General features: G+C 37.8%; 1 protein-coding gene across 1 annotated transcript; it reads left to right on the top strand.

The window, feature by feature from the left end:
- On the top strand, window positions 1–18845 carry LOC121855121 (kelch-like protein 1). Its single transcript, XM_042349984.1, has 3 exons — window positions 1–410; window positions 17383–17630; window positions 18649–18845. The coding sequence occupies exons 2-3, from the start codon at window positions 17429–17431 to the stop codon at window positions 18828–18830; spliced, it is 384 nt and encodes a 127-aa protein (XP_042205918.1). The 5' UTR covers window positions 1–410; window positions 17383–17428; the 3' UTR covers window positions 18831–18845.
- Window positions 18846–18987: the final 142 nt, after the last annotated feature.

Raw genomic sequence — 18987 nt, 5'->3', positions numbered from 1 at the left:
CAGTGTGTAGGTGAACGGCTGCTGTCCAAGGTTAACCACCCTCCCTCCTCCTCATCATGCTCTTCCTGAAAGTTGCCATGATTTTCAGGTTCTTGGATATTTTATTTACTAAGAGACATACGTGATTCACATTTAATAGCCCGAATATATAGAAGATGTAGGTGTTATCCCATGGCGTTTGTGGAGAAAACGTACAAGTGTCAAAAGAGGTTTGTGTGGCAGCAGGGAAAGGGAGGTGTACATTGTGGTGTGCTGTGCTCGTTGTTGGTGCTGTTGAAGGTCGTGGTGCTGCTGTCACATTTACCAACACTTCCGCTTGAAGCTTCAGGTCCTGTGTGGACAGCACGAGAGGTGGAGGGAGAGGCTGGTGGTGCTGAGCTGGGATATAAACTTCTGCACTCTAGTTGATGGTGAGTAACTAAACTTTTGCTCCGTTTATGAAACTAAGGTAATGGTATATAGTTTATGGGGTGCTTCATGTATATAATGGGTTATTTGCTTTGGAAATTTTATTATTATTTTTTTAATGTATGGAGGGGAAATCTGGTGTGAGAGAAAAGAAAAAGTTACTTGAAATTTATTGAAAAAAAAGCAAATAAGGTAAGTGATTCTTTCCTGCTTAAATCAAAATTCAGTGCCATTTATATACCCTTTTAATAATTCGATATGACAGCCCTATCTCAACACTTAAGGATCATACAGCATTTTGTGAATTTTTTTTTTTTAGTGTACCACCAGTGTGTATCTGTCGTTGGAACATAATCTTTGGTTAAGATTAGTTTTAACGTCCCCACCGGGTTCTATAGAAAGAGTTAATATTTTGCTATTTGGACTTTAAATATAGGTTACGTACTTAGGTTATCTATTAACAGCGGTTTGGTAATTATGGGGAGTATTTTTAAACACAGTTTTGTATCCTGATTACTTACAGTTCTATTCATTTTCTTGAGTAAATGGTTAGTTTTCTAGATATAGGCATTAAAATATAGGTTAAGTTTGGATAGGTTAGCACATGATTTCAGTAATATTAATATTTTTTCCCAACATAATAATAATAGTATCTTCTAATAAAATCAGTGAAAACTGGGTATTTTTACACCCATTATCAATGAAAAACAGCGGACAGTCGCTATCGGAATAATTACCGTCTTGGATAGTCATTATTTTGGAGGTAATGTCGAAAGTTGAATTCGATGCACCATGGTTTCAATTCCACCAATAGCACTCCACTTATGCCACCTACAGGGCTACAGTGCCCACGACGATTTGAAATGTAGTTCAAGGTTGGAGGCCATGGCTTGTGGCGGTTAGGTTAGGTTTCATTGCAGATATGAAAATATATTTTTCTGGTATATTTTTGTGTGTTTTGTTTAAATCTAACCATCGTTTTCTTTGGAAATTCCCCATTTCTCGGTAAAATGTTAATGACATTTTCTCTTAAATGGGGAATTTTTCAAAGAAAATGGTGGTTAGATTTAAACACAGCACACCAAAATACTGTACACCAGAAAAATTTATTTCCCTGTAAAAAACGAAGCTTATATTAAAATGAATCTGTACCCAATCTTCTGTACCCTAATTTTTGTTAGTGTAGGTTATTTTGTGGCTAATATAATATAAATTAAGGTATTGAACGTTTGTACTGTATTCCCAACCAGATAAGGAGTAATATTTACATGATTAAAGCCCATTTTGGTGATTTAAAATACTGGTAATTAACCTTGTATAAATTCTCCTGGGAAAATACCATTAATGAACTTATTGCATGAAAGTTTGTGCCAATGGATATTACAGTGACTATTATTGAAGCAGATTCCTTTTTAAAAAGCGGTTAATTTTCTTGGTTCCATTAAGCCATCTTTGTTTTCACACGTGATCAGCCAGGGAGGGTCGAGGAGGTTAAAAAATTTATTTTTGGTACTGTACTTGACAAGAGTGGTTAAAAGCTTTCTTACCTCCAAAAAATGACAAAAGGTGCACAAGAAATACGTTTTATGTCCAAGAACGGTGGAGGAAGATGGCTAACATGGCCTTGCTGTGTGTAACATGTTTAGACTGTTGGAATGTTTCTTTTTACAGAAAGGAATTTAATTTTACCTTAGAAGAATGAAATAGAAAATACTGTTACCATAGTATTTCAGGTTAGGTTTTGGTAGCTTCACTGGAAACAGCACCTGACAACTTTGTCAGCTATCCTTGGTCGAATTGCTCTTCTGTTTACCATCATTATATACCTGCGGTCCTGCACTGTCTAGGCATCTAGGAAACTGCGAACTGTACAGTACTCCCATGGCCTATGTGCACCATATACCGTACAGTACAGTAACTACATTGTTTAAATTCATGTAGAACCATACAATATTCATGCTAAACTGTATACGTAACTGCATAGTTTATATACAAGGGGTCAACGGGTTACGTTCCTGAGGACATTCTAAGGTCGGATTTATACGTAAATCGGAACACGTGCTATGTGCATATCTTACTTACAGAACAATGTTTAAATTCCCACTATATCATGGCTTAAGTCCTCATGTACATCTAAAATCACTTAATTTAAGACAAAAGAAGAAATAGAATGACAAAATACAGTAAATGAAAGTAAAAAATAAGTCATCAGGTAAATAAAATACTGTAAATTTCAAGTTTAGTCTCGTTCGTATTGGCGGGCATTCGTAAGTCGGGGAACCCTTGTACATGCTTAGCTAATTGTAAACCTTTATGATAATTTTACTGATATTTTTTATTATTATTATTATTATAATTATAATTATTATGATTACTAATTTTATTAATGAAAAGTTATAGAATTTATTATTATCATTCATTTTATGAATGAAAATTTATAAAATGAGTACTGTATAACAATAACTAAGAACAAAAAGGTATTTTTATTTTAGAAGAAAGAGAGAAAATTAACTACAGTATAGTACTTATATAGTATTTTAGGTTTGGTTGGTTAACTTTCTTCATTTTACAAATGATAAGTTACAAAATGTACCAGTATCTATATAATTATTTACGGCAATCAGCGGCAAGTAGTGATACTGTAATACCGTACAGTACTGTATTTATCTTCGGTGCCGAGTTCTTCAGTTGCTTCCAACCATTCCTGAATACGAATGTGTGTGACAACTCTGAATACAGTACTGTATTCCATTTCAGACATTAGATACAATGTGCAGATTTAACAACGATGCAATTGACATTTTTGTAAAGCATAGCCTTATTTGAAAAAACTGTAACCTGTGACCAATACAATAATCCCTGTGTAGGTCTACAGGCAAGAGAAATACAGTTAACAACATTAAAATATTTCAGGTTAGGTTTTGTTAGGTGAGGTTAGGTTAGCTTTCCTTTTTTTTTGAACAATTTCAATTAAATTAAGGAACTGAATTTCAATTTCAAATTAAGGAACTGAAAGATAATTTTAGGTTAGTTGCTGAGAAACGGCATCCTGGTTGGGATGCAGTAAGTCTACCACACTTTACATATACTACAGTACTTTAGACATTTTGAGATGTTTTGTTTTCCCTGGGTTTGATTATTGATGTTAGTTTTATTGGAAAAAGAAATGCTAAAGTTATACAGTTTATTCATTTAACATTTTATTCTTTCCATTGACATCATATCAAACTCTGGGATACTAAAAACATCAGCATTCGTACAGTGAAAATATTTTCTGCTTCTCATAGCAATCATGTAAGCCATAATAACAATACTGTACTTTTACTTTTATCCCCTTCGCCACTGATCGGCTCATTAGCCACTTGGGCGGTTGGTCACATCTCTCTTATGGACTGTTGGCACATACTGGCCAGTACTGGCTCCAGAATGTGTTTGTACCTGCTCCAGTGTTGGTCAAGTCTGGTTTTGAAAGAGCTCACACTTAGTACCATCACAACACTCTGGCAGATTGTTCCAAGAGTTTACAATTTTCACTTAAAAAAATTTGCCCTCACACGTTTCTGGAGTTGTGGCTTCTTCAGACTTGAGCTGTGACCCCAGTGGGGTGGGAGTCTGCCAGCTCCAGACACAGCACAGTACTGTATAGTACTCTACTATATATTATTTTTAGTTTGTCTTTATAAACTGTTGAGGTCAAGTACAGGAATCCCTCAAATGCCTGTGTCAGCACCTCAGCATTTTCCAATGCTGCAAAAAAAATTTAACTCTGGATTTTTCATGTGTAAATCAAAACAAGGCACAAATGTTTATTTTCATTACTTCAGATTTTTTAAAATGGGATCGTAGTAAATTGGGGACTGCCTGTGTGTACATAATACAGTGTAAGTTCTAAATTTGCTTTCCTTACTTCTCCACAGGATTTACATTTTAAACATCAAAACAAAATTTTAAGTGAAAAATATATTGAAAGTGTCATTTACTCTTGCACCCATGTTAATGGTTTGATTTCTTTAGGGATTTTTACCAGTTTGTTTTTTATATATGGTACTGTACAATATATATGGTATACTGTGTAATGCAAGGAAAAATATCTTGTACTGAAGAAACAGCATGTAGACTATGACCTCTGACACTTCAATGCCATAGTAAATTGTCAAAACCATCACTGAATTACAGTACTGTACTATTGTATGCCTAAATAATTAATTATACGATAGCTGAAAGGACTCACTGGGCACTGCTAAACTTGAATAACAGGATGATGGGACATACCAATGTCTACCTTTCTTTCTTGTTACAACCCATTCAGAACTTTCAATACCAATATTCTTAATGTCTTCTAAGACTATAATGCAATAAAAGGTGACTGTTATTTGACAGTACACAGGTATTGACATGCTGGACTCCCAACTTAGTGATAATGTCCTAAAAACAAAAAAACATTTTTTTTCAGAATAGTACAGTACAATAATCCCCCTATTTACTATAGGGTTACGTTACTGAAAACCCTTCGCAGGTTGAAATATCGTAAATCGTTATCATTATAACAATGACCATTGTTCGTGCGATTTGTTTATATCCTAAATAGGGGGGTTGTCTTAATACATCACCATCATTAAAGTGGAATATCGTAGATAGGGAGATAGTAATTTGGGGGATACCTATACAGCTCTCATCACCTGTTCTAGGGCTCGGTAGTTCGATTCCCAGGCACTCCCAGTTCATTCAGCTGTAATGGGTACCTTAGTTTACAACTTGAGGAAGTGAATGCTTTCAAGTGCAGCACTGGTCATGCTGCCTCCTTGTGTACCTAAGGCTTAGTATAGTGTGCTATATCCAGTTCACCCTAATGGGTAGTCATCCCTATGGGACCCACTTTTAATTCTTTACAATAATGTACTGTACCTGTACTCGGAACTCCCCTAGTCATTGGACGAATATTTCTGTGTAAAGCTTTTTTAATTGCTGATATTGAAACAAAAGACTATGATCATCAGTTATTTCATAATTTAAGTTAACATGTTGATCATTTTTGTCAACCACATTTGGAGTAGTGAGATTAGCCAAACATGAAAACTAATCTTGTAAAATTTAGGGAACTCCTTTACTGAGAAAAGCAGTCGCCCTTGCAGTGTCCTGGGAGGGGTTGGGTGGGGAGGTGGGTGCTGCTCTCCTGCATGGTGGCCTGGTGGGGTTGTTGATGCTGGCAGTACGGGGAGGGGGGACCTGAGTCTTCTACTCCCCCGTTATTCCCAAATTAATCCTGCATGTCTCGTGTTTTTTTTTTATAATTGTATGTAAAGAGTAATTTTTCATGTAATGTAGAGTTATTCTTTGCTTTGTATCAGAATCACGTGAGAATGAAACTTTTTGTGTGAGGTTGTGGTGTGGTGTGGCCTTGTTGGTGTCCCTTGTCCATCCTGCCTGGACCTGGAGGTTGACGGGCTGCTGTGGCGTAGTTCTCGGGATATTTAACTCTTATTACAGTATGGTATAATATTACCACACACCAGTATTACTATTATACGTCAGATATTATGCTAAACTTTTTTTTTAGTTTGATTTTATGATTATTGCCAGATTAAGTTTAACGTCAAATTTAACGTGTCTGTATTGAGCAAAAGTCGGTCCTTTGTTTGGAAACTGAATACTGGTGCGATGAACTTAAATGATTTGTTTCTATAGATCAGATTTCCTGAATAAGTAAATCTGAACGTGAACATATAAGTAGGTACCAGGGGATAGTGCCAACTGTTGAAGCCAATGTGGTGATGATTGGATCACTGTGTGTGTTAAGGGTGGCTTGTGCAACGGGTGCCGTGTTGCCTTGCTTCGTCTTCCAATCAAAACTATATATTCATTTTATAGTTAAAACTGGAAGGGGATTAGTTATAAGTCATCCTAATATTATCTTCACATATCTTAAAAAAGGTTTCCGCAAATTTTGGTAAGCAATGGGGTAATTCTTAGCTGTATTATTTCTGATGTATACAAAGCCATCTTCAAAGTTGAAATTGTTGCTGAAGACATGGTTAAAGTGTCCTTAAGATGGAAGAGCTTATTAGCATTTTCGATGGATTAAGTGACAACAGGCAGGCAGGTAACCATGAGATGTGAAATGTCGAGGTGAGTGTGATGTCCGCCAGGCTCACGGCAGTGTAAACAAACACTTGTGTGTACGTACAGTACCTACCTTTAAAAGCAAACACAGGTACTTTTTTCTTTTGTAAATTCATATACGAACAAATTATTTAAAATATTCTCAAGTATATAACTAAACTTCTATCCCTGATATAAACAAACTCTTCAAAGACTTGTGACACTAACACTTAACACACACACGCACACACACACATACACACACGCACACACACACATACACACACACACACATATATATATATATATATATATATATATATATATATATATATATATATATATATATATATATATATATAAGCACATGTAATTTCACAGACGTAAAGAAACTTGTATCACAATTTTGTAAACAAACCTTCATCTTATCTCAAGTAAACAACCAAAAATTTATACAGGGTATAAACAAACAAGCTTATCTCTTAGACATATAACAAGCTTGTCCCTTGTCGCTTAAATAAATATGGAAATCACCACTAGAGTGGCGATGTTTTTTATTTGTTGTAACCACGTTTTTTTTTTCCAAGCCTCTCCAGGGGTTTGATTCAACTTCCGCATTACACACTCAAGGTTATTTTGGTTAGTTTGGTATACGAGGGATTAGGAGTAGGGAAGAAATACAGAGAACAGGAGCATATCAGAGAGGCATTACACAAGTTTAACTAGCAAGAATATCATAACCTGATGAGATGATAATCCTTAAATCGGGAGAATACGAACGAGTAGTAATGTAGTGAGGGTGGTGGAGGCAGCAAAAGGAAGGAAGGCTGGAGCAGGGATTCAAGGTGAGACAATAGGGAGGGGGGTGGGTGTGGGTTTAAGGGAAGATGGAAGCACACCTGACGAATATTATACTATGGCACTCAGTGGCGGCTCGTGAAAATAAAATGGAGGGACTGCAAGCTCACACAACAGTAGGATACACAAATTTGACCTACCTCAGGTATGAGTTGTAGTTGATGTCCACGAATTCCCAGGGCATGGTAGTAGTGTTGGTGGTAGAAGGTGATGGACCAGTATTAATTGAAAATAAAGTCGGCGTGTCTGAGCTGCAATGTTCACTTTACCCAGCAACGATAAATTAATCATGTTATTCATATGTTTGGCTGACTGCTCATGTTTCACTATTTTCTGTGGCAAATGCCTCAAGTCAGTCACACCACTTTTCGTCCATGCCGAGCCCCACACAATAAGCATGGAAAGCAGAATAAAGTATTTGCCTCGTCACAACCACAGAGCCATAAACACTCATGTTAAACTGGCGTATATTCTTTGTCCTGCTTGTACTGTTCTGTTGAATGGATAAACTGGTGTAGGTCTTCCTCTTGCTTTGATTTCAGTCTTTTCATTTAATGTCAGCTGGGAAAAGTTGATGTTTTGCAAATACTTCACCTGATTTTCCATCGTCAAAGGGTAATTAAAGAAATCACGATTTAACCACACCGTCCACACGCAATGTAAACACATAGACTGAGCGGCGCCAATTAATAACAGACATGAATCGTACAGCATTGACAGCAACTATGAAAGTAACTTAAATTTTGGTCTGATTTTTGGAAAATTCACTTAGCAACGTATTGAAAATAATTAAATAACATATAAAATGATATATTTGTTGGTTGTGTATTATTCAGCTGTCTCTAAAGGAATCATACGCCTGGCAGTGAGTGTCTGGGGGACTGCAGCCTGCAGCCCTATGCACGAGCCGCCACTGCACTTCAACTGCAATCATTGCGAGTGGATGAAACCTAATTTCGCTCGACAAGACTTAGCTGTGTTGAGAGAACTTTATTTCATGTATTCTCGTTTCAACGTGGTTTTTTTTAGTGAAAAGCATTACTTATACAGAACTCTGGGAACTTGGGAATTCGCTCTGAGTACGATATCAGTTAACACTCCACAGAAAAGTTCGATAGTATTTTATTAAGCCACCCGGTACTTCTACAAGCTACAGTATCCTGCGTTATCATAGGTAGGCGACGTCCACCATGCCAACAGGTAGGCATATTCCAGCCGTCAACTCAGGGGCTCGCCAGTGTGAGGGAAGCGTGATAAGAAGGTCAAGTTGAGCATATATTATCCGACACGTGGCGGCCTCCCGGACAGTGGTGCTTATCTCTGCTGCTGTCGGTCAACAGCTTCCTGACTTTGGAGGCCAGCCGTCTGCCTCTGTCCTCTCACACTGGATATGGCTAGCCCTGCTGACGCCTGTGTCAAGATCTCAGTTCATCAGCACTTAACAGCAATAATTATCTCGGATAACCTATACAGTAAAGTGAAGAAGTACAGACTAATGTGTACACAAGTAAAATGAAACGGTATGGCAACTGATCCGAGTTAAATATCGTGCATTATAAGTGTTCGTCAAGGTTTGTTGATTTTTTTAATAGGAATGTTAGTGATATCTTTGTGCTTGGATTACCCCCAAAAGTACAGTAACAAAGAGCGATAGATCCTTGATGATGTCAGCATGTGTTGCCGGAGATGCCAGCACGCGCGCCAAGGTTGGCGGGGCATGATGACTAGTACCCGGAGCTCCTCAGGTATGGCTGGGCAGACAAAGAGGCGGCGCCAAGGCAGTAGCAGCACGTGTCTCCTTGCTTGGCTGGTTGGGTATATACTGGCTATCTAGCTTAATAAGGAGTCTCTTTTTGTTCAGCTTACTCTTTTTTCGTTGTCACACGAAGGCAACTGATATCTTGTCTACACTGACTATTTATGTCACGTACAGCTGGACAGTTCCTGCTCAGACGTGTTTATATATTTACCTTCCTGGCTTTGTTGTAGTTGTCACATGTAGCAAGAAGGCCCCTCTCACTATATGTTTGGCCGTTGTCAGTTGCAGCAGGACAACTCCACTCGGACTTGTTTATACCTGCATGCTTGAGTTATTGTTGTCTCGTTGCAAGACAACCCATATTCATCTGTTGGCAAGGGGTCGCCTCGGTGAATAGATTAACTATGCCACTTGACTGTTATCTCCTAAGCCATATTTTTTAATAAATTGTAACACGGTGACTTTTCTCGTGCCTCTTGCTTGCATGATTGCATTAGGGTTCTTATGGTTAACCAGACACCTCATTCTTAAGTCCTCATGTCGCCTTTGGCTTGTTGACACTAGATTAAGAATTCAAAGACCACCAGTCACATTTGAATAGCTGTATGATCCTTGCTAGTCACCCAATTCACGGCTTCGCAACAGATATTGAAGGTCATGGCGGCGCGTTAGATGACTTATGATTATAGTACACGTCATGAATTATTATCGTGGTTATCAAGGCCATTTCTGTAAAACTAAAGCTTAAAATTTTAGTGGTGATCGATCCAAACATCACGAAGCGAAATTGTGTAAACGTCAGTAGTTGTTTTATTTATTATTGAATACGTAGTGATCTTCCTGGACGTGACTTCTTCCCTCACAGCAAACACGGTCTACTTGTACAATATTCACAGCTAAAACAACTCAGAAGACACGCAATTTACCATGCCATATGGATTGATCACTACCAGAACTACGTAACTTTGATATTACAAAGAACTGCTTTGTAACGATGGTAAAGGTTTAACAGTGAATTCATGACCAGTATACATCACCCTGAGCCTCGCGCCGGCATGACCTTCAGCAAGTGAGGTGGTGAGCGAAGCCAGGCTGATCAATTCTCAACATTCAAAACTCTTGAAATACACACACTGTACCCATATTGTGAAACAGATATATACAGTATGTAAATGCTAAAACGATTTTGCATTATGACACCTATTGTTAGTGAGTAGAACGGAAATTTGAAGCGAAAGGGACATTTATTTCATTATTTTTCTTGTCAACAGAGATGCACATTATGAGTTAGTATGAATATATATGGTTGTCCTCACACAGCGGTTGTATCAGTTCAATGTTTTCTCAATAAGCGTGTGCAGATGCTGTACCTTCCACGCAGTTTCCATGTGTTTGTCACCAGTCTTGATAGTCCTTTCCGTAAGATGAAGCGTAATAAAAATTTTGTTTGCGAGAAAGTGTAGGGTCTGTCGACAAAGGCATTGGTGTAGTAAACAATAAGTAAATGCTAAGATAACCTTGCCATCTCATTTCACCATAGACCTTTTCGCCAGCATCCAACTTAGATGTGGCGTTGTATGCACTACTGTAGACTGAATGTGTTGTTGGTATAGGTGGCACTAGCAATTGCGTTCTTTGGAACACTTGTTCATTGTCTTCCAGCTGACACTGTGTGTAAGAGCTGATCAGGTGTTGTAGTGAACATTGACTTGGTATTTGAATAATGTTAACCTTTGTGTTCTATTGTACCAACAGTCTCTCTCTCTCTCTCTATATATATATATATATATATATATATATATATATATATATATATATATATATATATATATATATATATATATATATATATATATATATATGAATATTGAAGTATGTTACCTACACCAAGACTGGAACCAAGTTTAGCATAACTAATGTTAATAAAGCTTCAGCAATGCACGTAATAGTTTCTAATAATTTTATTGATTGTTGGATGGAGGCGGAGGTAATTATCGGTGTGTGTGGGGCTTTTTCACGATGCTCCCGCGCTGAGATGTTTTATCCCATTGGGAATATTGAAGGAAACTTTGTTGTTGATTTTAATTCCTTGTTTTATAAAAGGAATATTCTGTTTATTTATTATTTTTGTGTGTTTTAAAGAAGAATGGAAAGCTGGTGTTGGTAGTAATTTAGGAAGACTATACATGAGATTATAGTAGACATGTTATGATGGTAACAGTGGATGTTAGCAACACTGGGACAGAAAGTGAGGCAGGGGAGGTCTGGCTACATTCGGCAACCACGCGCGCAACCCCATAGTCACTGCAGGTGCCGGTTACTTATTATTATTATTTATTGATATGGCTCTTGAAGTGAGAAAGTTAACTTTATTTTTCTCCTTGGGGTTTTGCTGCAGTAATTTATAGAAATGACTCTTCTCCTGAGTACTTTGGAATGTGATAACAGAACTGAAACAACATTGAAATAATCCATGTCGTGTTGCCATACGGATCGTCGTTTTTGTTGGTACACTGGGAATCGCTAGCCTAGATTGTGTTCATTCCTAGTGGGAACATGAGGTTGACGGCTCCGGCGCCTCATCCTCAGAGTGTCAGGAAAATATCTGATAACGTGGTGTTTCCGGTGAGGTGTTGCGGACTTCGTGACCCCGACGACCACAACAAGGAACCAATTCTGGCAAAGCGGTGACGGACGTTGTGTGTTGCTCCCCACACTGTGTCATCTTTGTTCCAATACCTGAAGCCCTCTTCCTGATTTGCTAATTATACGTAGCGGCGGCTCCGGCAGCGGCTGTCACTAGTGGACGATAATAAAGGACTCTTGTTCTGTACGGCACACTTATTTCTTGCGCTAGTACCTCACCCTACTTGTAACTAAAACAAGTTAGGTTTCGTGGTTAACTGACCCAAACAAATCTCATGTAAACAAAGGCTTTCCTCCACGGCTTCTCTTCATAGAGTGTCAATAGTCAGGACGTGAGAGAGAGAGCGAGAAATCCAGATGATTTAGGAGTGAAATGTGTAATAAACAGGATAGTTAAAATGCTAAACAAGGCAAACGCGCGAACGAAACGAAATGAAAGCATAGCAGGAGAAAAAGCTGAGGATAAACGCTGCATAATGTAGACAGGTGTAAACAACAAAGACTGGATGAATAATAATAATATTATTAATATAATAATAAAAGTAATAATGATAAATTTGACATGCGATATTTTGAGAACTGAAGTAGAGGAAATATCCTATTGTTTAGATGAATAATATAGATAATACAGTAGTTGAAGAATTTGACAACATGTACCTGGAGACCCCACCAAGAGGAGCTAACGCAGGAGGAACACGAGAAAGAATATTTAGAGACATAAGAGAGAAGGTTAGGTTAAGTGTTGAATAGAGACATTGTGGGAGTGAGAGCAATAGGAACCACGGGAGTGCATGTGAGTGACTGAGGAACAAAATGGGAGCGAGTGAATGTAAAATGAGAGGAAGAGAGGCAGAGACTGGGGAGGAGTGAAACAGCATACGAGAGAAAGGTCATTTGCAAGTTAGATAATATTGGAGCCCAACCATTTCGCCATTCGTTACACATATAGGGAAGGACTGAAGGTGAAGTAAAAAAGGAGGTAAGAGTGCATAAAGGAGGAAAGAGCAGTGTTTACTGGTTAACAAATTTATTTACAAAGCTTGGAGTACAGTTCGCCTATTCTGAGTAATTCAGTCAGGCTTGACACTGGGGTGCGGGAGTGCATGCGTGAGTGGTGAGAGAGAGTGAGCGAGGGACTAGGGGAGGAGGAAGCAAGCTGCGAAGTAGGGGGGCTGGTGGTAGAGATTAGGGAGGCTGATGAGAGATAGGAGTGGGAAGAATGGGTGAGAGATAAGTGGGAGACTGAGGGGAGGCATGGAGTGGAGAGGGAAGGAAGGAGCAGCGATAGTATGTTTGAGTAGTGGGGGAGAGGGGCGGAGGAGATGGAGGGGAGTGAGCAATGAAAGTGAATGGGGAAGGGAGGATGTTTAACTCAGCAGGTTTGTGAAACGATCAAAACCATCTGTATGTTAGACTACTGTTCCGTCAGTCCCGCATCAGAGTGTCACGACATTTCTGTTCAACTTTGTGTTACGACTCACACAAGTCCCTCTAAAATGACCCCGTGACACCCCCTTCTGTCACACCTCTCTTTATAACGATAGCTACAGTAATATTACCATCTCTGTCAAAGCCTCGTATATCTCTAGTACAATAGCTGTCTCTAACACCTCTTTGTTACCAGTCATCTCTTTTTTGATTCCGTTCTTCACGCGCGACTATTGACCATGCTTCCAAGGTCATTTAGCAGAGAAATTAGTCTCTTAGGACAATTTACCGTCTGAGAGGCAGTATCTGGTACATATTTAGAAAAAAAATATATAGTGTACAGTATTTCATTATTCCTTTAGTTTTCAAGTATTGACTCGCAACCTTGTATTCAGGGTCACATCATAACCTTACCCACATTACATGACGAATAAATTATAGAGACAAGGCATACTAATCTTCCTCAAGTCATCTGTTACCAACTGTTTACCAGAGCTGTGTATGTTGGGTGATGCAGTAGGTACTGTAGGTACGCATGTTGTGGTTTGTTTTATAGTGTGTGTGTGTGTGTTGTTACAGGTGGTCATCAAACCAGCGTACATGTATATTTGGTGTTCATAACATTTGCTAAAGTTAGAATGCATAGTGGTGATAAAGATAAATGCAGAATATATAATGAAGGAATGTATGGGTATGCAGAATGCATAATGAAATGTATGGATGTGCAGAATGTATAAAGAAGGAATGTATGGATGTGCAGAATGTATAAAGAAGGAATGTATGGATGTGCAGAATGTATAAAGAAGGAATGTATGGATGTGCAGAATGTATAATGATGTTATATATGAATGCATAATGAATAATTAAGAATATATGAATGTTGCAAAATTTATAATGAACGAATACCGATACAGATGTGCAGAATGAATAATGAAGAGTGCATAGCTACTGAATGTACATAAAGTATAATGAAGGTATGGTATACAGTAAAATTAAGGTATTGTTATATGTCTATGTAATATTAATGAATGTACAGAATGTAGTGAATTAGAGATCATTTAATTGTACAGTATAATGAATTAGAGATGGAAAATTTTGATGTTTAATGAAGATATACTGTAGATGGATATTTAGAATGTATGTTGAAGGTCTAGATGGATATTCAAAATGTGAATATACAGAATATATACTGAGGTACTGGTACTGTAGCAACGTGAAATTCAAGATTCTGGAAATGATACCGAGGTACAGTAATGGTTTGTTATCTGATGGCATTCAGGTGATTTGTGAGAAATGATTATTATACTAGGGTAGGTGAAAACTACAATTCACGGCTAAATTCATTTGGACCCTAGCTTGTTACAAAATAAAATGGTGGTGATAAATAAAATGCTTACATGTGGCGGGTATAAGTGAGGGCAACCTGTATACAATACAGTATATCTTTGCAAACCTAAATTTGAAGATGATCTGCTACATAAACGGTGGTTTTCTGACTCACTGCTTATGATGAAGATAGAACTGATTGATATGGTATTGAATACTGGGTATTTTATTATGTGAAGAAGTAGCATTTAATGTCAGTGGTGAGTCAGGCAGCCACGGCAGTCACCGCCGATCATCCTCAGTTACCAACCCTCGACCCTTTGATTAATTTGTATCGTAATCTGGTGTCTGTTTTGTGGTTACCTGAGCTGTCCACAGATGGGGATTAGGAGGAGGAGAGGGGGGGGGATATCCACCACCATCATACAGAGGTACTAAAAAGGATTTAGTTGATAACTACGTAACTCAGGAGAGAATTTTTCATTATAGTATTAAATGTATTCACCTAGTTTTATTTTTCTGCAGTTTAATATGTTGTGTAGTACAGGTATTTTAACTTATGTGATTAGAAATATGTAAGAAATTTTTTTCTTTTATATCAGTACTGTATATGTTGCTAACTGTTATTACTGGTGCAACACGCAGAGAATTATAAATGTTTCAGTTCCTTCTGATTACATTATAACAGTACTGTATACTGTATCAGGTTTACAATACACTCAATGCTGCTAAAGACCAATTTTTTGGAAATCTTAGTTTGACAAAATCAGTAGTACAGTAGTGTATTATGGTTTCTGTATATGTACTGTTCAGTGCTGTACTGTACTGTACAGTATTGTTGTTGGAAAAATTGGAGAAAATTGTTGATCTACAGAAGGATTTGTGGTATATACTGTATGTAGATATAGGGCTGGGTTTATTTTTCTTTTGAAGTCATTTGTAACCATACTTTTGTCTACCAAAAGGAACTGCAGTTGATAATTATTTTATATTTAATATAATTTACTTTATTTGTAATTTAGTACTGTGTGTATATTTATAGCATCCAGTATAGGTACCTTAAAATATCCACATCCTGATCAATACCGGTATCCCTCATTAAATTACAAATCGTGAATTGTGTAACATGGTGTATTCCTGGCCTTGCTCTCCTTTCCATCCTCATTGGATGATTGTATGGGGCCCTGTGTCTGGATGCTGTATACTACTATTAACACTTGTCATTGACTTCATTTCACTTGTCACTGTTGGTTTTGAAGAGTGTGATAGTCAGCACCAAAATCCTATGTGATTCTATTTTCATTTTAGGTCCTTGTCCAGTGCTTTCTATACCTTAATACAGTACAGTACAATATTAGAATGTAATGCCGGTCTGGAATCCATACGGTTGAATGTTTAACATGCAATTTGTCGTTAATAAATGGACATATTATTGTAAGCAAACCAATCTTATTGATGTGTTTTTTGTGGTGTTTTATTTAGCTTGAAAATGCCTTGACAGAACTGAAGCAAAAGAATTTAAATAACAGTAGATTAAATGCATTAATGTACATTTCAGTACAGTATAGCACTGTACGGGCTTGTATATGTAAGTAAAATGAATGGTTAGCAAGGCAGCTTAGGTGTTATTAGAAGGTGATCTTGAGGTGACTGGACAGCCACATTGCTGCTTTTAGAAACAATTGACTTTTCAGTGAACTTTGCCTCAATACCATTGTGGCAATGTGAAAGATAGTTGACGTTTGGATTATCTTGGAGAATTTTGGCGCTCTAATAATAAACCAAGGCTATTAAAGCAATATTCAAGATAACCATAATTGCGCCAAGAATTGCTTCAGAAGTGACTACAGTCACTGATGCAATACCCTGGTTGCTGCTGGTGTAAAATTAATGAGTGGCTGAAAAGTTGGCAGTACGGTTCTCACTATGGTGTCATCTATAATTTGTATTATACCATGTGTGAGACACATCTATTGTTCGCTTTCTTCATCTTCTTTTAGACATTGCCATGCAGTGACTTAGGCCCACAGGATATAATGTGCTATAAATATCTAATGTGAGCAAACTTTGCACTGTAACTTTATTAATGAACAGTTGAATATCAGGATTGTGATATAGCTTGGAGAAGTGTCTTCTCGGTTGACGGGTGTGGTGGTGCCAGGGTGTGGCAGTGGTCCTGGGTGGCAGTGGCCCCAGGTGTGGCAGTGGTGCAGGACAGTGGTGCTGGAGTGGTGGTACAGCGCCAACCTCCTGCAGAAGAGAGAATGCCACATAACTTGTAATGTTCATTCACATGCTTCAGTAGTAACACTTATTACTGTGTGTTATACATTTATTGTTTCTCATATTGTCTTTAAGTTTTAGCCACTGTAGTTTATTTGGAAATAATTTGTACCAAAGGAAGATACAGTATTAACTGTACAATAGTGATATACGTACTGTACTGTAGTGGTAGCAGTTACTTCAGTCATATTTATTGTAGGTGTTGTTGTAATATTAGATACAGTATTATTGACACCTTTATCTGTTGTACAGGTTTGTAAAGTAGCAAATACAGCATGTACTGCACTCTGCTAATTTGATACAATACTTATCTTGCATATTTACAGTGTTTATATGAGTTATTATTGATCTGTTGGGAGAGTATAGTAGTTTTTTTACCAGTGATAGTCTTATTGTTTTAGTGGAAGCAGTCCTTAAAAGTGACGAGTGCATCTGTTTCCGTAACTCTTAATTTAAGTCATATATACGGTACAGAACTTACCGCCACATGACTGATTCACTGTTATGTATATTTTTAGTGTGAACTTTTTTCTCGTATGTTTTCTAATAAGCCATTGGCACTGTTTTATTTACAGGTACTATGTCAGTACGCCTTCACCGTGTTTAGGCGTAACCTGCAGGATGAAGGAAGCTGAACGTTCTCCTTCTCCGGGTGTGGGCACGGGCCGTGCAGGACCCAGAGGGTCGGTGGCATCACTGAGCTCACTAGGTGGCAGTGTGCATGATGAACTGTTTCGCTCTCCACGACATGCAGAGGCAGCTTTGCGTCGTATGGAAGCATACTATGCCCGGGGCCAGCTCTGTGATGTTACATTGGTGGCAGGTTAGTAAAACTAGTGTGATGAACATTTTTATTTATTACAGGAAATAGATTAGATTGTTTTAAATTTGGAAAAAAACAGGAAATGTCAGTACAGTATTCAGAGATTAATACAAATGTGAAACATGAATGATATGTAATACATTGTACACACCTGTGCAGAATATAATAGCAACCAAATATTAATAGGAAATACTGTACAGTAAAGCTCATGATTAGGGAATACAAAACAAGAAAAGTGCATGTTTTATGTAGAGGGAAAGAAGACCTGAGGGTCAGTTCTGCTTATGACCAGCACAACAAATAGGAGGAGCTTGTTATTATGAAAGAAATTTTGGACATGTTCATATTGACCTAAATGATCAGAAAGTGTGGAATTATACACAGTATACAATAGTGATATCCCTGCTAGCCGGAATGATTAGTACAGAGCTCCTCCGGGAATGAGATATTTCTGGGTATGGAGACGAATTTCTCATCCCCAGAAAAAAAAATCATTCTGGCTATTGGAGAGTTCCAGGGATCAGAGATTTTACCTAAGGGGGAGATTACTGTATACTGTACATGTAATGTAATACATTTACTGAGGGATGTACTGTACAGTACTCTGAAAATTTTGGTAGAATGAATATTGAGATGAGACTAAATAATTGAGCTGAACAAAGAAAGAGGTTGGAAGCAAATGCTGGGTTGATGATAAGTTTATTGTACAGATTTGGAAAGTACCAATTTCAAGAAGGATTAAATGAGACTTGAATGCATCTCCTCATTTTGATGTAATATTAGCCCTGTAATAATTCACATTAAGAACCGAGCAGGTATTTTGTCGACATTAATCTAGTAGTGAAGTGTTGTGAATTGGGCTTATGCCATGTTCACAGGATTTTTTGTTTTGCACTGCACACCTTAGAATACAGTAATGTCAGCAGGCTTTTTTATTTTGGTGTATTTTAAATCATAAATGCTAGCAAATTTGATGGGAAAGTTATTGTGCATGAATGCGCATTTATTTTCTGTACAGGAAGTCGCCGCATTAGAGCTCACCGACTGGTGCTGAGTGCGGCGAGTGATTACTTTGCTGTCATGTTCACATCTCCTGTACTTGAGGCCACCCAGGAGGAAGTAGCCATGAGAGATATGGACTCAGATGCTCTCCTCACCCTGGTCAACTACTGCTACACAGGTAAGTCTCTCTCACTTTGATCTGCTAGTTGGTTCTACAAAATTTTGTCACTGATTCAGTATACTGTACTGTAAACCAGTGGTGTCAAGCTCAAAACCTTTCGAGGGCCAATTCTTATTTTAGTTACCCTCTTCAGCAGGGCTGTGGAGTCGAAGACAAAACCTTCGGACCCTAATT

The sequence above is a fragment of the Homarus americanus genome, unplaced genomic scaffold, assembly GCF_018991925.1.
Source record: "Homarus americanus isolate GMGI-L3 unplaced genomic scaffold, GMGI_Hamer_2.0 scaffold30440, whole genome shotgun sequence".
Classification (NCBI taxonomy): domain Eukaryota; kingdom Metazoa; phylum Arthropoda; class Malacostraca; order Decapoda; family Nephropidae; genus Homarus; species Homarus americanus.
The sequence above is the reverse complement of the archived record's forward strand: the minus strand, read 5'-3'. Positions and strand labels throughout refer to the sequence as shown.